We start from the raw sequence: 22,754 nt of genomic DNA on the forward strand, positions 1-22,754 counted from the left end.
GTGTAAAAATTATAAAATTAAGCAAACTTAAACAGTTGACTAGCATGTTTTATCTTACATTGAAATATTGATGTGGTAATACATTTTCCTGAGAATCAGTTTTTATTAGTCGTCTTATTATACCATTTACTTTTTTAACATTTGCAGTTGAATAATATACCTTGCCAATTGTTTGGTATCAATTTTCATATAGGTTTCAGATAGTGGAAAAATTTTATTTCACTGAATGTTTCACTTGCATTTCTGTAAAATATGTAATTCAGTTGTGCAAACAAAATATTTGATCAGTTCGCTCAATGTCTCTTAGCTTAACTCAGTGTGATAATTGTAAATTAAGTAACTTTGGGGTAAGAAAACAAAAAGTATTATAAAGAGTGTTATCTTTATTTTCATGTGTGTCTATAAAATAGTGCCATTCATAAGCAAAAGCTCTTGTTTCGATTAAAACTTGTTTAAATGCTTGTAACACTTGTGTTTGATTTTATCTTTACTCTCCGTTATTCCCTCGGTGTGGATTCCTGTATGTGGTGAGGGGACCTTCCAGGGAAGGTTCTGTTCTTTCAGTTTACCTCTTCTGGGATCTAAACATCCACCCACGTGTTTGCCGCGCGTGGCGACTTGTGAAGGGGAGGAGAGGATCTTGGTGTTTGAGGGGTCCAACCCTAACACACCACTTTGGCCTTGAATTCCTGTAGACGGGCGGCCTTTGGGTGGCCCCCCTTGGGTCAATAGGCTTGTCCACTTGGGCTAGAGTCATCCAAGTATCAGTTTTGGAAGTTCTCAATGGGTGTTGTGGACGTTGTGTCTGATGCTGGTGTTTGGGTATAGTGCTCACGAAACCCTGGCTTTGCTGCAATGTCCTTGCATGACATTGTAGTGTGTCCCCTCGAAGGGCTCCATGGTGGGTGGGGTCAGTGGGTTCCGAAATTTTCCTTTTTTATATGGATCCTCCAACAAAATATTTAAATAAAATAGTGAAAAAACAGTCAATAGGTAAACGACCACGTCTTGAAGACTCTGAGCAGCAATCTTCAACATCAGTAACACCTGTACCCCATTTTCTTATATTATATTCTCTTTCAGAAAAACCTTTAGGGCATATGTCCCCCTTTTTTATTCAGAAGGGACTAGAGGGATTTGCTGGCTCTCCAAAGTCAGTAAAGAAGCTTCGATCTGGAGACATTGGTTGAAACATCCACAACCCAACACAGTGAACTCCTCTTGAATTCAAAGGCAATTGGGGATGTACCTATTGAGGTTACCCCTCATGGTACCTTGAATTCATCATGAGTTATTGTTGAGAGGGATTTGAAGAACGTCCCTGAGTCAGAGATTCTCACTGGTCTCTTTACTCAGGGAGATTCTGCAGTGAGGTGCATCTCCACTCGCAAAGACGGAGTTACACTGCCGACAAATATCCTCGTTTTGAGATTTGCATCACCACGTGCACCTGCCATCATCAAGGCAGGTTATCTAATTTGCAGGGTACGGCCGTACATTCCAAACCCTCTTTCATGTTTCCAATGTCAGAGGTTCGGCCACTGACAGACATCCTGTCGTGGTTCCCTGACATGTGCTCATTGTGGTGGCAAGGACCACGATGCCTATGAGTGTCACACGGACCCACATTGTGTCAACTGCAATGGTTCCCACCCTTCCTACTTTTGTTCTTGCCCAAAATGGTTGGAGGAAAAAGAGGTGCAGCATTTGAAAACGACCCATAACATTAGTTATCCTGAGGCTCAGAAATTGCTGTCCGCTACTCCATCTCGGACATATGCTGCTGCACTTTGTTCCACAACTACAGTGGGAGTGCAGACAGATCTCTCTGTACCTCCAAGAGAATTGTTTTCAAAACAAATGAAAAGCCTTTTGACCTCCATGGATAAAAAGGTTGATGAATCAACTTCTACACCCATCTCTGTTCCTCCCATACAGTCCAACAAATCTCAAGATCGACATCCTTCGGTTTCATATACAGGCATTTCTTCTGATACATCTTTTTCTCCAACCCCATGATGCAAAACATTCATTTGCGTCCTCAGTCACTGGAATCCCCTTCCAACAACAAAGACCTGCCCAACCAACCCAGGGCAGGATCCATGGACGTCTATAGACCTCCTCTGAATAAGGACAGTAAGGAAAAAAGATGTGGTCATAAACAGAAGTGTTTTCCAGCCACTTTGCCTACCCATCATTAAAAATGGCCACCTTAATACAATGGAACTGTTGAGGTTTACTTTCTAATCTGGATGATATATCAAAACACTGATTACTTCCTACCATCCTGTATGTCTTTTTTTACAAGAAACATTTCTAAAACCTGCTGATACAGTCACCATTTGGCAGTTTTCTCTGTACAGAAATGACAGGCTGTGTGATGGACGAGTACATGGAGGGGTGGCACTATTGGTTGATCAGCATGTGCCCACCCTGTCTTTGTCACTCAACACACCCTTGGAGGCCATAGCCATCTGTGTTTCCTTGGGTCATACCATCACTATTTGTTCTCTTGACTTGTCCCCTGAAGAGACATATGATCAATCAGACCTTGATGCTTTTGTTGAACAGTTGCCATCTCCATTTCTAATCCTGGGGGACTTTAATGAACATCATTCCCTCTGGGGAAGTGCTGTTATTGATAGGAGGGGTCGCTCTGTAGAGCGTATGCTCTCTGATCACAATCTTTTTCTTTTCAATACTGGTTCTTCCACTTATTTTCATGCACCTAGTCAGTCCTTTACCTCTATTGATCTCTCGGTTTGCTCCCCTTCATTATTCTCCCATTTTTCATGGAGGGTTGACAATAATACACTAGGCAGTGATCATTTTCCTATACCTTTGAGAGAGACTGGCCATGGTCGATGCCACCCTACCCTCGTGCCCTGGTGGAAGCTGGATCAGGCAGACTGGTCCACTTTCACTGCTCTCGCAGAACTTGATCCTGCCATTGTGAATCAGCCATCAATAGACGACTGTGTGGCAGGGTAACTGACTGTATTATATAAGCAGCTGCTCAGTGTATTCCTAAAACCTCGACACATTTTCCACGATATCCTTGTCCGTGGTGGAATCCTGCTTGCCACTTGGCACTGAAGGCTCAAAAACGGGCCTGGAATACTTTCCATAAATATCCCACACTTTTGAAGCACATCGCTTTCCAATGGGCCCATGCAAATGCTAGGTGGGTAAGACATCAAAGCCAGAAGGAATCTTGGATTAAGTTTACAACTAGCATATCTTCTACCACCAGTTCCAAGGTCATATGGGACAGGATTTGAAAGGTCAGTGGGCACTACAATTCTGTCCCCCCTTTCCATCTTACTCTTTAATGGCCAAGAGGTCGCTGATGTCCGGAGCATCGCCGATATTCTAGGTGAAAGCTTTTGCCCGGTATCTTGCACTTCTGCTTGTTCCTCCACCTTCTTGGCCATCAAGACTTGGGCAGAACTGACTGTCTCTTTGACTATAATTGTCCCTTTACACTGGTGGAACTAAAAATGGCCCTTCATCGGTCTGGCAATACATCTGTTAGACCTGATGATGTACACTATGACATGCTGCGCTATCTCTCTCCTGCTTCTCTTGATATTCTTCTAATTGTTTTTAACCAGATCTGGCAGGAGAATGTTTTTCCTGATGCCTGGTGCCAGGCTATTATCTTACCTTTCCCTAAACCTGGGAAAGATCCCAAGATTCCTTCACACTACTGTCCAATTGCTTTGACGAGCTGTCTCTGTTAGACCTCAGAGAGGATGGTTAATGCTTGTCTTGTTTGGTTCCTCGAATCAAACAACCTCCTCTCCCCCACCTAGTGTGGGTTCCGACGACAGCATTCCACCACGGACCACCTAATTGGACTTGAAACATCAATCAGAGAAGCCTTTCTCAAATGCCAACACCTTATTTTCAATATTCTTTGACATTTGAAGGCTTGTGACACAACATGGAGGTATGGCATTTTGCGAGACCTCCGTATATATGGGTTATGTGGCCATTTACCTATGTTTATTAAAAAAAATTTTAATGGACAGGAGATTCCATGTTCGTGTGGGTTCAACACTTTCCCGTTCTTTTGTACAGGAACTTTGGGTCCCTCAGGGCTGTGTTTTGAGTGTCACACTTTTCAGTATAAAGATAAATGCCATCACTGAACAACTCCCTCTCACTGTTGCAAACAGGCTCTATGTTAACAACTTTCACATCTCGTGTCAGTCGTCGAACATGAGATATATTGAGCGGCAACTACAAACTGCCCTCAATCGTGTACTGAAGTGGACTACGGCGAATGGCTTTAATTTTTCTCTCTCTAAAACCGTTTGCATGCTCTTTTGCTGCCAACGGGGTATTCACCCTGATCCTGAACTCTGTATTGGTGAAGTTTTGCTGCCAGTGGTCCCTGAGACCAAGTTCTTGGGGCTTATCTTTGACCATAAGCTGACCTTTATACCACGCTTAAAACAGCTACGGGTCAAATATACAAGAGCACTGAACATCCTCCATGTCTTCTCTACTGCCAGTTGAGGAGCAGATCGATGTTCTATGTTAAAGATATATCATGCTCTTATTTGTTCAAAACTCGACTATGGATCACTGGTCTATGGCTCTGCCAGACCCTCGGCCTTAAAGATGCTGGACCCCATTCATCATCAAGGACTTCAACTCTGCACTGGGGCTTTCCACACCTCCCCAGTTCAGAGCTTATACATAGAATCTCATGAACCTTCTCTACACCTTTGCCATTTGCAACTGTCTTTACTGTATTCTTTGAAACTTTGCTCCTTACCAAAGCATCCCACTTGGGGATGTGTTTTCTTTCCTCAGTGGGCCTTACTTTTTCAAAACAGATGATCTGCCATTGTTCATTTTGGCCTTTGCATCCAGGTGCAATTGGATGAATTGGGTCTGTCCTTGGAAAACATTGCAGAATCTACTGGTCAGCCCCTAAATGTGACCTTTCTTTAAGTCATCTGAAAAAGGCAGATACTTCCAATTGGAAGTACCGTCTTTTAATTACTGAACATCTTTCGAACAACCTTTCTATTCCAATTTATACAGATGGTTCTAAATCAGGTAACTCAGTGGGCTCTGCCATGATTTGTTGTGGTTCGGTGGTTGTGTGCAGAATCCCCTCTACAGTTTCTGTGTTCACTGCTGAACTGTACACCATATCTTTTGCCGTAAATCATATTGAAGCTGAGCAGTATTTATACACTATTTATACTGACGCCCTTAGTTCTCTGCTGGCCCTGGAATCACTACACGTTGGCTCACATCCTGTTCTCGCTGATATTCAAAACCAACTGGCCCATTTCTCATTAACTGCTACTTCTATCCAGTTTTTCTGGATACCAGGCCATGTTGGTATTCACGGGAACGAGCTTGCAGACATGGCAGCTAAATCTATCTGCTCAGTCACTATCACCACTGTGCCTATTCTGTACATGGACTATGGTCCTGTATTCAAGGCTCGGCTCCGTGCTTTGTGCCATAAAACACTAAATCAATCAATCAATCAACTCTCAGTCATGAAGTAATTATTTGAAAGTAAAAGGTGAAGAAAGTGAAACCCAAAATCTGTAACTTCATTCAATAATCAGTTTAATGCTTGTTTAGGTTATTTGTTTTCTTAGCAATCATTAAAATCTTCAGGTAAATGTGGAAGCTAACATATACATATGTGTCAGTTACAAATACAGGAAAAGATCAGTTTTGTACTTTGTTGTTACTTCTATATTAGTTTGTTTTTTATGGGTATAAATTTTCAATAAATAAATGTCTCAAACATATCTAATGAATTACAAAATTACGTGCCAAATATAATTGTATTTTGTTTTTATTATGAAAAAAAATTATAGCAGTTGAAAAACTAATTTTCTTTTAAATTTTCTTCTTTTTCTAAAGAGCTGCAGTTCACAGATTTGGAAAATGTAGTCTTTTTCTTTCGAAATAAGATTTCAGGAAGCAAACAAAACTTTGAAATTTTTACAGTTATGAAGTTAATTGTGACATGTTTCCAAAATGCACTTTTTGAAAACCAGTTTTTAAAACTGTATTTCCTTATGATCATGCAAAATCAATTAAATGTGCCCAATATCTGTCTGCAAAGTATACACAGTGTTTGAGTTTTCATATTCTACTTATATTGAGACTAAACCTAGGAAGCAAAATGAAAAGCCACCTTTATATTAGCTGTTTAGCTTATATCAAATTAAGTTCTAACACCTTTTTCAAGACTTTTAGCTGTGTGTGTTATATATAAATAAATAAAATGTTGATATATTAATTTTAGGGCCTCATCATATCATGACAGTCCATTTTGCCATGTCCAGTCATGCACTTTCTAATTAATGCATCTTGGCGGTGATTTTTCAGCATAATTTCCATTGCTAAAAGGGTCTACTAAAATGCTTTTACATCCAAAGCATGCCACTCCTTTGTATGTTTTCCGTAATCCATTTAGTGTACAGGAATGGTATTTTCATAATTCCTATTTCAACAGTCTGATTTCATATAGACATTGCCTATTGTGTGACTTCATCTGTATGTCTTCATATGGATTGCATATATACTTCTTCCATTCTCCAGCTGTTTAAGATGTGTGATGGTTGAATGAGAGGTATTACTGGAAGCCTTATTTTGGTGAATCCACATCCTGTTAGAAGATGCCACCATTGCTGATCATTGTTATAAATTGTTGCAGGTCTCTTTCTGGATGGTCCTGGTATTCCTACATTGATCCATGTTCATTTGTTTTCCAATGGAATTAAGTACAAAATATATCCCCATCTCGTAAATTGTAAATTCCTCGTCTGAATTTATCTTTATGATCCAAGTTTATGAATGTTTTGTTATCAGAAAGAACTGTTACATATCCTCCCAAAAAGCAATTGATTTTTGATGATATCATTCAACTTATGAAATACCAAACAATGTCCAGCTGCAGTTCTAATGCATGTTGTACCACCACAACTCTGTATTAGATCTGGTTGGCATGTAACTTTCTGATTGACATTTTCAAACTTGTTTCAATATAATATACTAAAACCTGTTTTGTTAGAGTAGGAACTTGTAGCATTGATTTTATATTGCAGGTAAAGATTTTTAAAAACACATTTGTCAGTGTTGAAAACAATTTTTGAGGTTCAGATCAAGCCACTAATGTCATAAATTGTCTTGTTTGTTTCAAGTATACTTATTATGGAAGTTATTGTATCCAGTAAATAGAGATATGCTTTGACTTTTTAGTATTTAAATTAGTTTTGTTGTAATCTAGTTTGGATGTTATCTAATTCGAGCTGCCACACGAGTTAAAAGACCTATATAGTGTGACAGAGCAGGGCATGTTGTTATGGTTTATGTGCCCATTGCCACAAAATATACTGTACATTAAGGGCAACAAATTGAACCATAAGATGGACAATCAGATCCAACTGTCTGATCAGATAAGAGCTGTTCAAGATGTAATATTAGGTATTGTTGACTAGCTGCTTTTCCTCTGGTCATTTAGTTCAAAATTAGAGATGGCTGTTTGGAGTCACTTTGTGCAAAGTTCTGAAATGAGCAGTCATACAATGTTATTACTGTTTCCAAGTGCTGCATGTGTGTATTTTGGTAACAGTTTCATTTTTTGTGTTACTGAAGTAACAGAATGTGGAACATTGTTTGAACATTACAGTAACTTCAAGCTTTCTTTACATGAGAAATGAATATTCTCAAGACTTGTGCATGTGGAAAAGAATTTAATCTTTTTAAACAGTGGATGAATAATTATTGTTAATCACTAATAAGTAATGCATCATAACCCTAACATGCAGAAACAAAATTAGTTTAAAAATGAGATACACATTCTATATCTTCTATGATAAACTTTTCAAATTAGTGCTAAATTCAGAGGTGTGGTTGCTGGAAAATGTTGTATGTTATTTCATAAATTAATAGCAGCATTCATTTGATCAGTAGAAAAACAACCAGTTCAAGAATCCTGAAACTTTCCAAATTCCCAAAGCTCTATTGGAGTTTTTGATAATATTTATGAAAAGTAGTACTGATATTCATGAATTGCTTCAATTGACTTGTCCTCTGGACAGTGGCTAAAACACCAAAAATACATTGTTATAGTAATAATATTATTTATTTAAAATAATAGTAAGTGTGATTTTTTAAAATTCTATAAGCTTGATTTTAAAGTTGAGTAAAAAGTAATTTACTTTCAGGACTTAGATTGAATGCTTCATTAAAAAATAGTTCTTTTTTAATATGTAGTATCTCATTGGCAGTTTCAGTCAGATGTTTCAGTACCTTCAGATACTTCAAGTTCTTATGTTTATGTATATTTCAGGAGAAGGTAATTGATGAGACAGAACTAATTCAGCAGTTGGGCTCTTTGAAGTTATGAGAGAATGGACAAAATTGTACAATGTCATTCCACAATTTTTGCTGTAAAAAAAATTTAACACAATTTGTACAAAAAAAAAGTGAAATAAAGTATGTTCATTTAAGTTATAAAGTATGAATATTTTCTAAGTAAAATTTATTTACATCTGCTGTTGTAGGATGTTTCAGTAAAAAAAAAATTTGAAGTGGATTTAATGATCTATGAATTGAAATAATACTAACATAATTTTATTTGCTGTTAAAATTTTACTGGTACATCAAGATTAATATTTAAAGTATCACCATCCAAGATTTTACTGTTAAATAAAGAGTAATATTTTAGCTTCCAGTTAGATTGAACATATTGTTATAGCTACAAGAATACTTGAAATAAACCTTTCTGGTATTATATTTTGTAACATTAACTAAAAGCATCAGAATACGTTTTAATTTATATTCTATGGCTGTGATCTACTAAAAATATCAGTATTTTATAGTGTCTTTTTAGGTTCTTTTGAACATCTGGAGAATAGTTTGAGGTTTCTTTATGTTAGTGGCACTGTTTGTATAGTTTTTTTTTCAAGTGTGTAAGCCTAAGAATAACCATTAAAACAATTTCTTTTAATTAATTCCAATTATACCTGCTCTGCTGCTTAAAATGTAATGAATAAACTTATTTCTGTTCTTTTTCTTTTAATGTGACATAATGTTTAGGGATAACAACTGAGCTATTTCTCCATCTAGCTGTTCCATCCTCTAAACGATACTAAAACTATTTAATACAAAAAATAAAACTCTCAAATCCAGGTATTACCATTTCATATATTTATCATGCTTTTACTTAAACTCACTTAGTTTACTGCCTCCACAATGTCTAACAACAACCTGTTCAAAAGGCTGACCACACTGTTAGAAAAATAAAACTGTCTTAGGCAAAGATGGCTCCTGCTCTGTTAATGTTTGTGTTCCCTTGTCCTGCCATTCTCACCATTAAATATGCAAAAATGATGATGCATCCATACTGTCAATTACCTTAATCTTAAACACCTCAATCAGATTCTCTCTAACTATTCAGAGATCTAAATTATTCCTCAAATGACAACCATAATATCCCAATTACCATTCTAGTGGCCCTCCTCTGAACCTCATCCAATAATTCAATGTCCTTCCTAAGCTAAAGAACCCAGATCTTGACACACTATTCCACATTTGCCCTAACCAGTGACCTATCTAATAAAATTATAATCTATATAGACTTGTATTCAGTATTTCTGAAGATACAACCTAAAATCATATTTTTGCCCTACCACTAGAGCAGCACAATACTTGGATGGTTTAAGAGACTGATTAACCATTACACCAAAATCATTTTCTTTCATGACATTAAGATTATTTCTATCCATATTATATTTAAAACTATGATAACCCACATTAGTTATCTTGCATTTATTATAATTAAAACCCATTTGTCATTTATTTGCCCACCTCATAAAATGATCTAAATCCTTTTGTAAAGCAGTTGTATCCTCTTCACAGCCAGCACGCCTAAGACATCGATATCATCAGCACATTCAAGTAATTTATTGACCATTCTTTCATTTGTCATTGATGTAAATCAAAAAGATCAAATGTCTTAAGACTGAGCCCTGAGGTTTGCTTCCTGTGAGGCTAATCTAGTTTGACTGAACTCCATTCGTAACAATCCTCTGTATGTTTTTCATCCATCCACTTTTCTATCCAACTTGCTAAATGCTACCTCTACACCTATAGATGTTTTTTTTTTTATCAGCCTATTGTATGGCAACTCATCAAATGCTTTTTGAAAATTCAGATACACCAAAACTACATTCTTAACCTAATCTATGTAAGGAGTAACCTTTTCAAAGAATATCAAGAGATAGGTAATGCAAAAATTTTCCTAAGTGAAACCATGTTGACTGTCCAATAATGTTCTTAACTTTATTAAATAACTACAAAGCATCATTTAACACTTTCTACAACTGATGTGAGACTAATAGGCCTATGATTATTGGAACAAATTTTATAATCTCCTTGAAAAATAGGGCCTGACATGGCCAGGTGGTTAAGGCACCTAACTTGTAATCTGAAAGTTGTTGGTTCAAATCCCTATCGCATTAAACATGCTCACCCTTTCAGCTGTAGGGGCATTATAATGTTATGGTCAATCCCACTATTTGTTGGTAAAAGAGTTGGCAGTGGGTAGTGATGGCTAGTGCAGCTAACCCTCATATATCTTTGCCAGAAAACAAAACCAAACCTTGAAAAATAGGAGTAAGATGAACCAAATTCCAAACATCTAGCACCTCCCATTATTTCAAGGATTTCTGAAAACTAGTAGCAAGTAGCTTAAATATTCAATTCTTAACCTCCTTAAAAACTCTTGGGGAAATATCTAGTTTAGGAGCCTAATCTTTCTTTAAACTTAATTTTTATTAGCAAGCTCGGGATTAATTTTATCTTATTTGAACTTGTTTCCATCTTTCAGATGGTCAAGATCTAGAATATTACTTAAACCTTCATTAGTAAAAACTGAAGAAAAAGCAAAATTTGATGACCCAGCCACTCATAATCATCTTGTATGAGCCTCCCTCTGTCATCCCTCAAGGGTCCTACCCCTCATTCTAACATTTTGTTTACCTTTAATGTATTTAAAGAAATCCTTGCTGTTAATTTTTACATTTTCAGCCAACCTGTTTGATGTTCTAATTTCATTTTTAACTAACGTTATTGATCCTAAGTCTCTCATCATACAAGTCAATTTAGATTTCTTAAAGTTGTGATACTTTTCTTTAACTGTATCTCTTGTATCCATTGCAAATCAACCAGGTTTTACTTTAAACAGCTGTTTTTGTTCTATTAGTAATATGTTTATCTTTTCAAATAACTCAACTGCCCAATTCACAACAGATAATTGTTGTTGTATCACCACAGGTTTTGCATTTTTGAAATTTGTAACCAAAATATCATCATTTCTTATTTCCATATGCAGCAAAACATCACATTTAATAAAGAAATGAACAGTTGCACTTAGATGTTCTCTAATTTTTGCTCCTCAACTGCTTCTATATTAAGTTAACAATAAATCTAAAATAGCTTTGTTTCAGTTATTCCCATCATATCAAAATCCTCCATTCCCACTAGTACTCTAAAATTACTTTTATTTCTTATACTTCTAGCATTACAGTAGTAACAATTAAGTCTACCTTTAGAACAACTTCTATGTTAATTGTCTGTGCTAAACTTTTCTCTACATCTTTTATTTTTGCATCGAGTTTGTCCTGGCTTTCATCATTGTCTAGTCCTAGTTTGAAACCTCTCTTACAAATGAGTTAAAAGCCCTTGCTAACAAGACAGTCCCTACTCTACTTACATGCAAGCTATCTACTCCAAGAAGTTCCTTCTTCCATTAGACCAATCCTACAACTGTGATCGGCAGATCTGCTCATTCTCGCATAGTCACCTAGGCCTAGCATTCAGCTTTAGTGACTTGCTATAATTTTATTCTTACATTTAATTCTCAGCAGTATTTCTGACACAAGTGATGGGCCTTTTCTTTAAGTGGCTTTATCGATCTCCTGTACTTACTAGTTAGCTTCTATGATCTTCGTTTCTCAACATCTTTGCCTCCAGGTGCACAATAAAACTTCTCTTGCTCTGTCATTTATGTCCCTCATCCCTGCCCATGCATTGCACAATTGAGCTCTTTTCTCCCTATTTTTCCACAAACTACATGCCTTGTAAAAGAATTGCCTATAATTATAACCTCCTTAAGATAATCACTCATATTTTCTTTGTCCCATTTGTTTTCCTTCCCTCCAGTAATTTATCTTTGCAAGCCAAAGGCTGAAATCAGTTGCTCGATTAAACATTCTCATTACAATTAAATCCACTAATTTTTAACTTTACAATACTTTTTATAACTTTCTGACAGTTATTGTTAACCTTAGCTGATGTATCACTTGCGTATAAAAGCGTATGTTCCTCTCAAGTTCCTGCTGCAATTTCCCACAGTTTACAACTTTTCTTTATGTATTGCCTCTACTTTAATTAGGCTACCAACTTTTCCTTAAGCCTGCACATTGTACAAAGAAATTTTATTTTCATTGCTAACTTCCTTAAAAGTATATATCATCCCAATAAAACCCACTAATTGCACCCATTACGTCTAACAAACTGTCAGTGTTTAACTTCTACAATAATCTTAACCACTGCATTTGTAACTTTGGAATAAATACTAAACAATAAACATCAGTAGCCTACTGACAACATTGGTGAGCCTAGTGTTTGAAAAACATGTATATTACAGTATTTATCTCTACACTCATGTAATTATCTTTAATTTTACACACATGACAAATAACTAGCCCTTACTTTAGTTTATGTATATAATAATATAGTGTGTTTAGACTGATTTATTGCCCACCTATAAGCTGCATTTGTTTGAAAAAAATATATGTGGATCAATATAAAATTATTTGTCAGGTCACACTGAGAGAATGGAAAGATATATGTTTAATCATTCATGCAGTCAGAGGTGACCTGAATGACTGTGGAGCCCTAGGCAAAGTACTGGTTGTGGAGTCTCAGAGTATTTAGTAATAAAAATGTAACTGAAACTCTACAACTTGATAATGTTTGTCAATGGATCTGTTGAATGGTTTTGGAGTCTTGAATTTAATCTTTAAAATTTGCTTATTAAAAAAAAAAAATCTGCAGGTCTTCACGTGTGAGGGGCTCTAAACAGGTACCTTGCCTTATTGCTGACAGTGTATACTGTAATTACTTAGCCATTTCTTCTAAAATAGCCTAGCATGGCCAGGTGGCTATGGTGCTTGACTTGCAATCCAAGGGTCACAGTTTTGAATCCCTGTCCAACCAAACTTGTTCCACCCCCTTTCAGCTGTGGGGACACTATATTGTGATAGTCAATTCCACTATTTATTGGTAAAAGAGTAGCCTAAGAGTTGGTGGTGGGTTGTGATGACTAGCTGTCTTACCTGTGGTTTTTCACTGCTAAATTAGGGACGACTATTGCAGGTTGCCCTTGTGTAATTTTGAGCAAAATTCACAACAAACTTTTCATGAGGCTGACTCTTCATACAGTAATTACTTTTATTGCAGTTATAGTTTAACTGATTGGCTAAGAAAAGGATAACCTGCTTGTGTAATTAACCAATCATATTAGGGTAACTTCTGTAGCAGTCGTGATATAAAACTGGATAACAAAAAAAAAAGCTGTTTTTATTATGGTGCACTGTACAAACATTGCTTTAGTAACAGTCATCAGATTTGAAAGTGGCTTAGAGAAAGAAAGTTTGGGATATAATTAACCATGCTGTGTGGTTAACTGAATATGCTAAAATCATTTGAAGTGATTATGTATTTAAAAAAATGTAGAGTTATTACTGATCAACTCACAAATACTTATTTGAAACTGGTTGGCTAAGACTTAAGAAAAATGGTGTGCAATGAACACACCATACTGAAATAAATCTTTATCTGTTGTTCTTGAGTAGAATAGTTTATGGTAGTAATTAATTTTGTCTTAAATATCAATCATGTTTGTAAGTTACAGCATTTTTAATTAGTTGAATCATCCTCGCAAGACAAACCTTTTTTAGTGCAGAGTAGCTTATGACTCTAGCATGCTAATTCTGGTGTAACGTTTGGAAGCACTTTGTATGTAGTAATGTAAGTATATGGGTGTGTTTAGCTAAGGATACTTCTACAGTAGGTGTCTGTGACTTGTTGGTGATATATTCGATGATAAATGAATAGCACCCGCTTCACTTGTTTTTAAAATTATAACACAGGTTCAAAACAAGTTAAACAGATGTACAAAAATTTTTACACAGTAAAGATTGTAGTTGTATCTTAAACATTGTACAGTTCTCTTTATCTTGTCAAAAATCCACTTAGGCCAATTCAAATGTTTTAGAATTCAGTACACAAGCCAAGCTATTTTTGTCTATTTCTATTACAATAGTATCCATCTATAATTCACTTTTGCTATCATGTGAGTTACTACAGTTGTATCATGAGCATCCAATAATTATCTGATTTTTGTACTTCCAAATAATCATCTGCCTTTTTTTTAAATCTCATATGGGTAGGTTCAATTAGTTTAGAGCATCCTTTGACAAGACAAATTCATTTTCTAATCTTTTCCAAACTGGTAATTTCACTCTAATGTATCATTTGTTTGGCATTCCACTCATTTGATGGTTTGCTTTATGTTTTCTAACTTTTTCTCTGACCAAAATTATCTTTCTCGTGGCTTCACTTTTTCTCTGTTTCCACTCCTCTGGTTGCAGCTGTTTGTATGTCTATCACTTAGACCTTCTAGAAATCTGCTTATTTTTGACATCATTGAAGTACAAACATTAATAATGCCACATTAGACAGTTGTTGACAGATCCTTTATGTTAGTATATTTGATTCAGAAAGTATTAAAGATGTGGAAATTGGTTGTATAACTATGTTTTTTGGTAACTTGATCAATTAACAATATTATAATGCCTAATTACAGTTTATTTGGATAAAGATCATTTAAATCCAAATTATTGACTTTATGCATTTTCTTATATGATAACCTTTGTATACAGATGTGCTTAATTTGCACATTCAGTAATACAAAGAAACTGCAGTTGTAAAAACTGAAGATATTCATACTATCAAGCATTGGCTGTAGATAAAATTTTTATTTCAACTCTAAAGACAATCTAATATAGTAAAGGTTATCTGTTAAGTCTTTTGTGGAATTAACAAAACTGATATTGGAAAATGTGAATTTTTGCAATTAATGCTTAGATTTTGATGTGATCACCACCAAATATATTAGTTTATTGATTTGTGAAACTTGGCTTTTGTTGGATCAATCGAGATTCGTGTAAAGTTTTAATACTGACTAAAAATTTGAATACAAAATAATAAAATGTTGAATCTCCCTAGTTTCCTCTTGAAGTAAATGTAAACAGCCAATAACACAGCTTGATCATATAACTTTTCAAACACTATTTTCATAACTGATGCAGTACATTACAATGTCAGATACCATCCACAAACTGATCAAAGATATGAGACTATGAAATAGGAATAATATCACACTTTGTTGACAAATCTACTGTAAATGTGCGGTATAGAAGTAAGGTAATTAACCATGTGAATATTTGCACCAAAACAAAAAATGGTTATGATACAACTTGTATAAGGATTATTGACTGAGTTGGAAATAAGTAAGAAAGATAGGATGTGCTATTTCTCACGAGGGTTGTTATGAGAGGATGTGCTATTTCTCACGAGGGTTGTTATCACTTTACTGTTTTAAAGGATATGCAATTAAATGTAATTTGAAATATAACATTGTGATAAATTGTGATTGATATGTTTATAAAGTAATTTGAGTTTTTGTTTAATTTCAAAAAATAAATTTGATTTCTTGTGTTAACTTTGTAAGCGGGTCAAAATGTGCTGTAATGCACATTTAAGATTCATTAATCTTCTATTGCAATATAAGAATGTGAACTTTTTGCTTGCATAGGTTTGTGTTGCACAAAAAAGTGTGTTTTTTTTTTGGAAACGTATTGGTACATTATAAACGAGTAAGTTACCTAGAAATAACATTGTTCAATTTCGTGATATATTTACAATGTTACCTGGAAGTAAGAGCATTCTATTATACAATTGAAACATTTCTATGCATATTGAGCAACAAAGATATTTTTGTTATCTTTATGTCTCAGTTTGCTATATGGCTATCACTGATGGTGGTCAGGTTTTGTGCTTAGAACCCAAATTCTCCTAAAGTATTATAACTTGCTAACAGTTTTAGTGTGATATTTTATCATAACTTTCATTTGATCCTATACTTTTATTTCATGTTTTATAATAATTTTGGATATTAACTGAAAACAAAATTAAAGATTCAGCAACAAACCTTACCCTCTGTGACTTTTTCATTTCCAGCTAAATATTTGCTTTAGACATAAGTGTGATCCAGATTCTCAATTAAAATCTTAATTAGATGGATTGTTCTTCTGCTTGTTTCTTTACCTTCCATACAGAGGTGCCAACTGAAAGTCTCACAGATGTTTATGTGTTACAAACTCATTTTCAGTATCCAGTAATGTTCACTATTGATATCCTGATTGATTGGTGTGTTGATTTTATAAGTGCACATCTTAGTGTGAAAATGAAACTAGTCTTTCTTTATTAATGAAGATTTGGGAACAAATCAAATGGCCTACAAAGATGTAGTTCATAATATAAATCAACCATAAAAACATTTTTAAGCCAACCTTCAAATGTCTTATGCATATAAAAAAGTTCAGCTGTGATTTAAAGATAACCATTTGACTATGGAGAAAATAGCAAGCTCAAACATGAGTTATAAAGAGAATAATTGAAAACTGAATGACAGGGTAACATCAACAAAGGATGCCAACTACAGATTTAAAGCATAGTTCATGATTTACAAGATATTGGAGAAAAGTTGGAAGCATGAGCTGGAGAAAAATAAAAATCTTGATTCAAGTATCTGAAGCAACTTCCTTTAAGAAAGAATTTTAGAGGAAGAAACAACCATGTATTTTAATAACAAAAGTACAAAGTCAGACCTAAATTAGTGTTAACTTCATCTGTCCCAGGGACAGATAAATTGGTCACATTCAAAACATAATAAAAAGGAAGAACAGTATCATAAGTTAATTCATTATTCTTTTAAGCATGTTGTACCTTATAGAAAAGGATGATCATTTGTAGAGACATTTCTTATTTGAATCAAGTCATAAGATAAAATGTTCTAAGGATTTATCAGAACAACATTTGATTTTTTTGCACTATTCGCTGTTATGTAAACATGTTGATCTCAGACATTAAATATCATATTTCACTTTTTTATTACACTAGATGAAATTGTAGTTTATGAATATAAAACTTGTTATATTGGTATGAATAGCAGACATTTTTATTTATTCCTTCTGTTTTTCAGGTATTGGCAGCAGACTTCCTGGTTGCTCCATCATCCAATAAACTTCTTAAATTGGGTAGCAGTGGAGGCTCATTAATTTTATCTGAACTTGGGGTCAGTATTATTTGCAGCCACTAACATGAAATCAATACATTTGAAACATCTAACTTTAAAGAATAATCCTTTACATGTAAAACTCAGCTAAAAGTAATTGTCGTACTTGTTCAATGCTGTCATAAGAGCTACTTGATTTTACTCAGTCAAAATAATTAATATTTATATTTTAAATTAATATTTTTTCTCAGACCTACTACTTCATGACAGATAATAAAGGCTCCACACACAAACAATTGATTTTATATTTGACATTTTTTAAATGATATATTGAATAATCATTTTCTGTAGATCAATTATTGCTTCATTTTATGTCACCATTCTCATTAGGTCTTAAATTCTGTCACTATCTTTGAACTGTTACAAGAAGTCTCATGTTTTTCATTTGAGGTGTTTGCTTTGTAGTTTTCAGTATTATCTGCTGATGACTTTATCATGACCTACAAAAGTCCATATACAATTACCTTCTTTCACTTAGTAGTTGAGTTCATTTGATATAGGGGCTGGGCATGCCAAATTGTAGATCCAAGTGTTTATGTTTTGCATTCTGTGATTGAATGAATTAAAATTATGCCCTGGACTTTTGCCATGGATGGCGTATAGAAGTGCTGGTCAAATCCTGCAACTTAGTAACAGTAGTTAAATAGTTGGCAATAGATATTGTTGATCATCTGCTTTCCCTGTAGTCAGTCAGTTCAGAATGAGTGACGACTAGCACAAATAGCCCTTATGTAATTTGCATGAACATCGGAAACCAGTAACAAAAGATTTGCCAAAGTACTTGCCGACAGTTTTACTATTTCAATCATTGGTTTCCTGTCCTGGATGTTCACTCATGCTTTGTCAGTTTTATAAACATTTTATTATTACATGCCTATCTTCTGTGTGGATGGTTATTTATCAGTGTGTTGTCATCTCATTATCCATGCCTTAGATAGTCTTGCCATCCATTTAACTGCATATTGTATTCAAACTGTGCTCTACAGTCCTGTTAAATATTTAACTACATATTTTATTCCATCTGTGTTTCATATTCCATCTCAACTATTTCAGTGTTTGACCATGGCTTACTGGTGGGAAACAAAGCAACATGAGGTGTGCTGAGAAAAGACTTAAGGTTGAATAATAATATTTTAAAAAACGTTGTGAAACAGCAAAGTATAATACAAAGTTCATAATATCTTGCAAAATGCTAACTATGAATTAATGTCAGGCTCATGAACCCAGCATAGTAACTGTGAAATAACATCACCATACGTGTCATACGTGTCTTTTATGGTAGGCCACGAGGAATTTCTTAAATTTTAGGTCAGTCTTGTTACTAAAATATTTGAGAAATATTGATCTAATTAACTATTATTCAATCTATGTTTCACAGTCCAGTTAACTGTGTAACTACTATTTTATTTCACTCATGCTTCAAATAATAGTTGTATTAGTCATGTAACTACACATACCATACCATAATTTGTCCATGGCTCAGTTCATCTTTCCATTTATCATTTTTATTATTACTATACATCTACTATTCATATACCCCTTTGTCTATAGGAAATATTTTGTTTTTTTATCAGCAGTTTTTCCAAACATTATTTCAGAATTAACAAATTATTCAAACTTACACTTTGAAAAATTAACCAGTCAGGAAGAGCAAAGGTCATAGTTATATTTTAAAGTCAATGAATGCATATATCCTTGTTTGTCTGTTGGATTATTGATCCTTCTGCCAGTTGACTGAGAGTTGTGTATAAATATAACTTTTTTTGTGTAGCTACACATTTTTTTTCTTCTTTCATTTACCTGATAGCCAAGCCAATTCTTTTGACAAATACTTTTACTATATTTGGTCAAAATGTTTTCATTTATTCTTTACTTCTAGTAATTAAATATATATATATTTAATTCATTCTTTACTTCTAGTAATTAAATATATATATATTTAATTCATTCTTTACTTCTAGTAATTAAATATATATATATTTGTTTCTAATATCTGTCTCCCATAGTATCAGTCTACGAGGTCTGTTAAAAAAATACGCGGACTGTTTGAATTGGGTGGCTCCAGTTGGTTCCAGGGGAATCCGCTTGGTGTCGCTAGGTTCGCACAGATCAGCTGATCATGACGCCATTTCCCGATTGCAGATATCTTTATTTGTGTATTAGCTACGCAGTTTTAAGTGAAGTGCGATTTTTTCGTTTGGCGGATTTCAGAATGAATGACCTGAAGGAGCAACGACTTGCTGTGAAATTTTGTGTTAAACTTAGAAAATCTGCGACTGAAACTTTTGCTGTGCTTAACACGGCTTACGGTGATGTTGCTATGAAGCGTATGGCATGTTTCAAGTGGCATGAACGTTTTAAGGATGGTCGACAGTCCATTGAAGATGATGAGCGTCCTGGACGTCCTTCCACGTCAACTGACGACCCACACGTCGACAAAATCAACACCCTGGTGCGGGCAAATCGATGTCTGACTGTCAGGGAGCTTGCTGAAGAGTGTGGGATATCAGTTGGATCTTGTTACGAGATTTTGACCGAAAAATTGAAGATGCACCGCATTGCTGCGAAATTTGTGCCTCAGAACTCGTGAGTTTTTGTCCAAACACTCGATCACTGTTCTTCCCCACCCCCCCTACTCACCTGACCTTGCTCCTTGCGATTTTTTCTTGTTCCCCAAACTCAAAAGACCCTTGAAAGGAAGAAGATTTGAGACGATTCCCGAGATTAAGGCAAATGCAACGAAGGAGCTGGAGGACATTACAAAAGAAGCGTACCAGGACTGTTTCAACAAGTGGAAACACTGTTGGGATAAGTGTGTGCATTGGGGAGGAGAGTACTTTGAAGGGTCCCAGACCTGTAACTTCTAAATAATGTACATTTTGTTTTATGACGTCAGTCCGCCTATTTTTTGAACAGCCCTCGTATGTGGACACATTTATATTCCTGTAACACTTGGTAAGAAAATAAAATTGCTGACACGACAGCTAAGCTTGTCTGATTCGGTGCTGTCATGGTCCTGTATCGAAGGCTCAGCTTCACACCAATTGGTAGTCAGCTTGGAGTGAGCAACAAGCTTTTCTAGATCAAACTGTCTGTTTCTCTTTGGCCATATTGTTTACATAAGGATTGGAAGGGGGAACTTGTCTTGGCAAGGCAATGCATTGGTCACAGTTTTTAAACTCATTGTTTTCTTTTATCTGGAAGTGATGCACCAGTGTGTAGCTTTTGTGGCACTCAAGTCACAATAGCCCATGTTTTATTGATGCTGGACAGTGTCATTGGCAGTGATGACACTGTCCATCTTACTTATGTTTTTAAATATTTAAGGACCATTGGCCTGTTTAATTTTGTTTAAGTTTTTATCCAAAGTTGGGCCATTGTTTTGTTTTATCTTGATTAATTTTTACATTTTACAATCATTTCAGTCTAATGTTGGATTTTTTACTGGCTCTTTTGCACAAATAACCCAGATTCTTTGTACCAATAAATGCCAAACAACCAACCAACAAAAAATGTTCTTGCTATATTTATATGATAGTTTGGCATTTTGCCAGTTGGTAAGACTGTGTTGTTTGCCTACTGAATGACATAGGTTGTTATGGCAAGCAAAAGGTATCTTTTACTGTGTCATGTTTACAAGCTGTGACTTGTTTAAGATCTGAAAAGTTTAGAGGCATTAATTATGCCATCTTAAGTTAACTAAGTTTAAAGGTATCTTTTCAAATTTTGTTTGAAATGACAAATATTGAACTTTTTGATGAACTAATTTGTTCATTCTGTGTGATTATATTCAAAGCTAACATAAAATAAGATGAATTATTCACATATTTAAATGATGTTTTAGACTTACTTGGTTTTGGGGTTATTTTACAGAACAAACCAACACCAGAAGCGTATATAGAAGCATTTATTAAGGTATGTTTTTATTAACCATCGTCAGATCATTTTGATGACCTGGCATGGTTTTCTATAAATTTTTTTTGCTGACAGTTTTTTCTACCCCAAATAGTGCATCATATTGTGCACATTTTAAATGCACTGTATATAATGAACTAGCCAAAAAAATGGGGGGGGATAAATCACTTTTTTTGTACCAAATGCACAGTAATTAGTGGAATTAATTTCAATATTCATCAGATTCATGTTAATTTTGATTTAATTTTAATTGATATATACTGTTTTGGTATCTTATTCCCATAGTCATGGATCCACAAACAATTTAGTGCAAAAATTGTGGAGAAAAATGGGTTTTAAAAGCCGCACAGACTCCATTAGCAATCTGTAGTTAAACACTACTTTGAGTAAAAAGTGGTGTATAATGTCATATTTATCAATAAAACAGTTTCAGTATTGGAATACTACGTTGAGTGTTAGGGCTAAATGCAGTAAATCCCTCATCTAATGTGGGAACATATATATATGAATGAATTTCTTGACATAGATCTGCGTATAACATCTTAGAATGTACACGATATGTTCTACCTTTTTTTCTTCTATTCTACTGAAGCACATTAGTATATTAAAACAAAAATTGTAATGTTTCATAAAATAAGTTAATTTTTATACATAGAAATAGTGTACATATGAAAGTGTGCAACACTTAGTGTATTGCTAGTTTAAAATGCTATTAACCTTTAAGATGACAGCTTGATACATTGAGATCCGAAATATTTCTTTCGGTGCAAGTCATATGTATTCTAAATTTTACATCTATTTTTATTATAAAGTCTCCATTATAATTATCAGAAAACTCTATTTGATTCATTGAAGGATAGAAATAATACTAAGCATGTGAAATTTAAATAATTTAAAAATAGCAACTTTATTATTCAACAACAGTTGATTTTTTGATGATGAAATATGAAGTAATAGAGCAGCTACACTACACACTTTTCTGCACTGTACTGTTTTCACAAATCAGATTAAATGTTTCAGTTACAAATTATTTCACTTCAGCACATTGATCTGCATTTTTGTATGGAACTTTATTGATAAACAATTAGAATAAAATTTTCTGATATACTGTTGGCCTCATACTTACTACAGTATACCCACTATTTCTGTTCAATATGACATAATGAGCATACTTTGATAAAGATTTTTCCTGCTAAATCTAAAGATGTAATGTTTGTAGGTCTTTCTTCAGTAAGATATACAATCAATCAAATATGGATTTTTAATGTTTTATCAATATTCTGCAGTTTCTATGAATGAAAATGCCTTGTTGTGAGAGCAGTAAACACTGTCCAAGAATACATTTAAATGTGTAGTTTAA

General features: G+C 34.6%; 1 protein-coding gene across 2 annotated transcripts in view; it reads left to right on the forward strand.

The window, feature by feature from the left end:
• LOC143231068 (ran GTPase-activating protein 1-like) overlaps nucleotides 1–22,754 on the forward strand; it is a 60,789-nt gene that overhangs the window by 30,529 nt on the left and 7,506 nt on the right. For both annotated transcript variants that reach the window (XM_076465596.1, XM_076465597.1), the window contains exons 11-12: nucleotides 17,387–17,479; nucleotides 21,353–21,394. In XM_076465596.1, the coding sequence (XP_076321711.1) occupies nucleotides 17,387–17,479; nucleotides 21,353–21,394 (135 nt within the window). The remainder of the gene's footprint in view (nucleotides 1–17,386; nucleotides 17,480–21,352; nucleotides 21,395–22,754) is intronic.

Source organism: Tachypleus tridentatus, chromosome 10, assembly GCF_004210375.1.
Source record: "Tachypleus tridentatus isolate NWPU-2018 chromosome 10, ASM421037v1, whole genome shotgun sequence".
Lineage (NCBI taxonomy): Eukaryota > Metazoa > Arthropoda > Merostomata > Xiphosura > Limulidae > Tachypleus > Tachypleus tridentatus.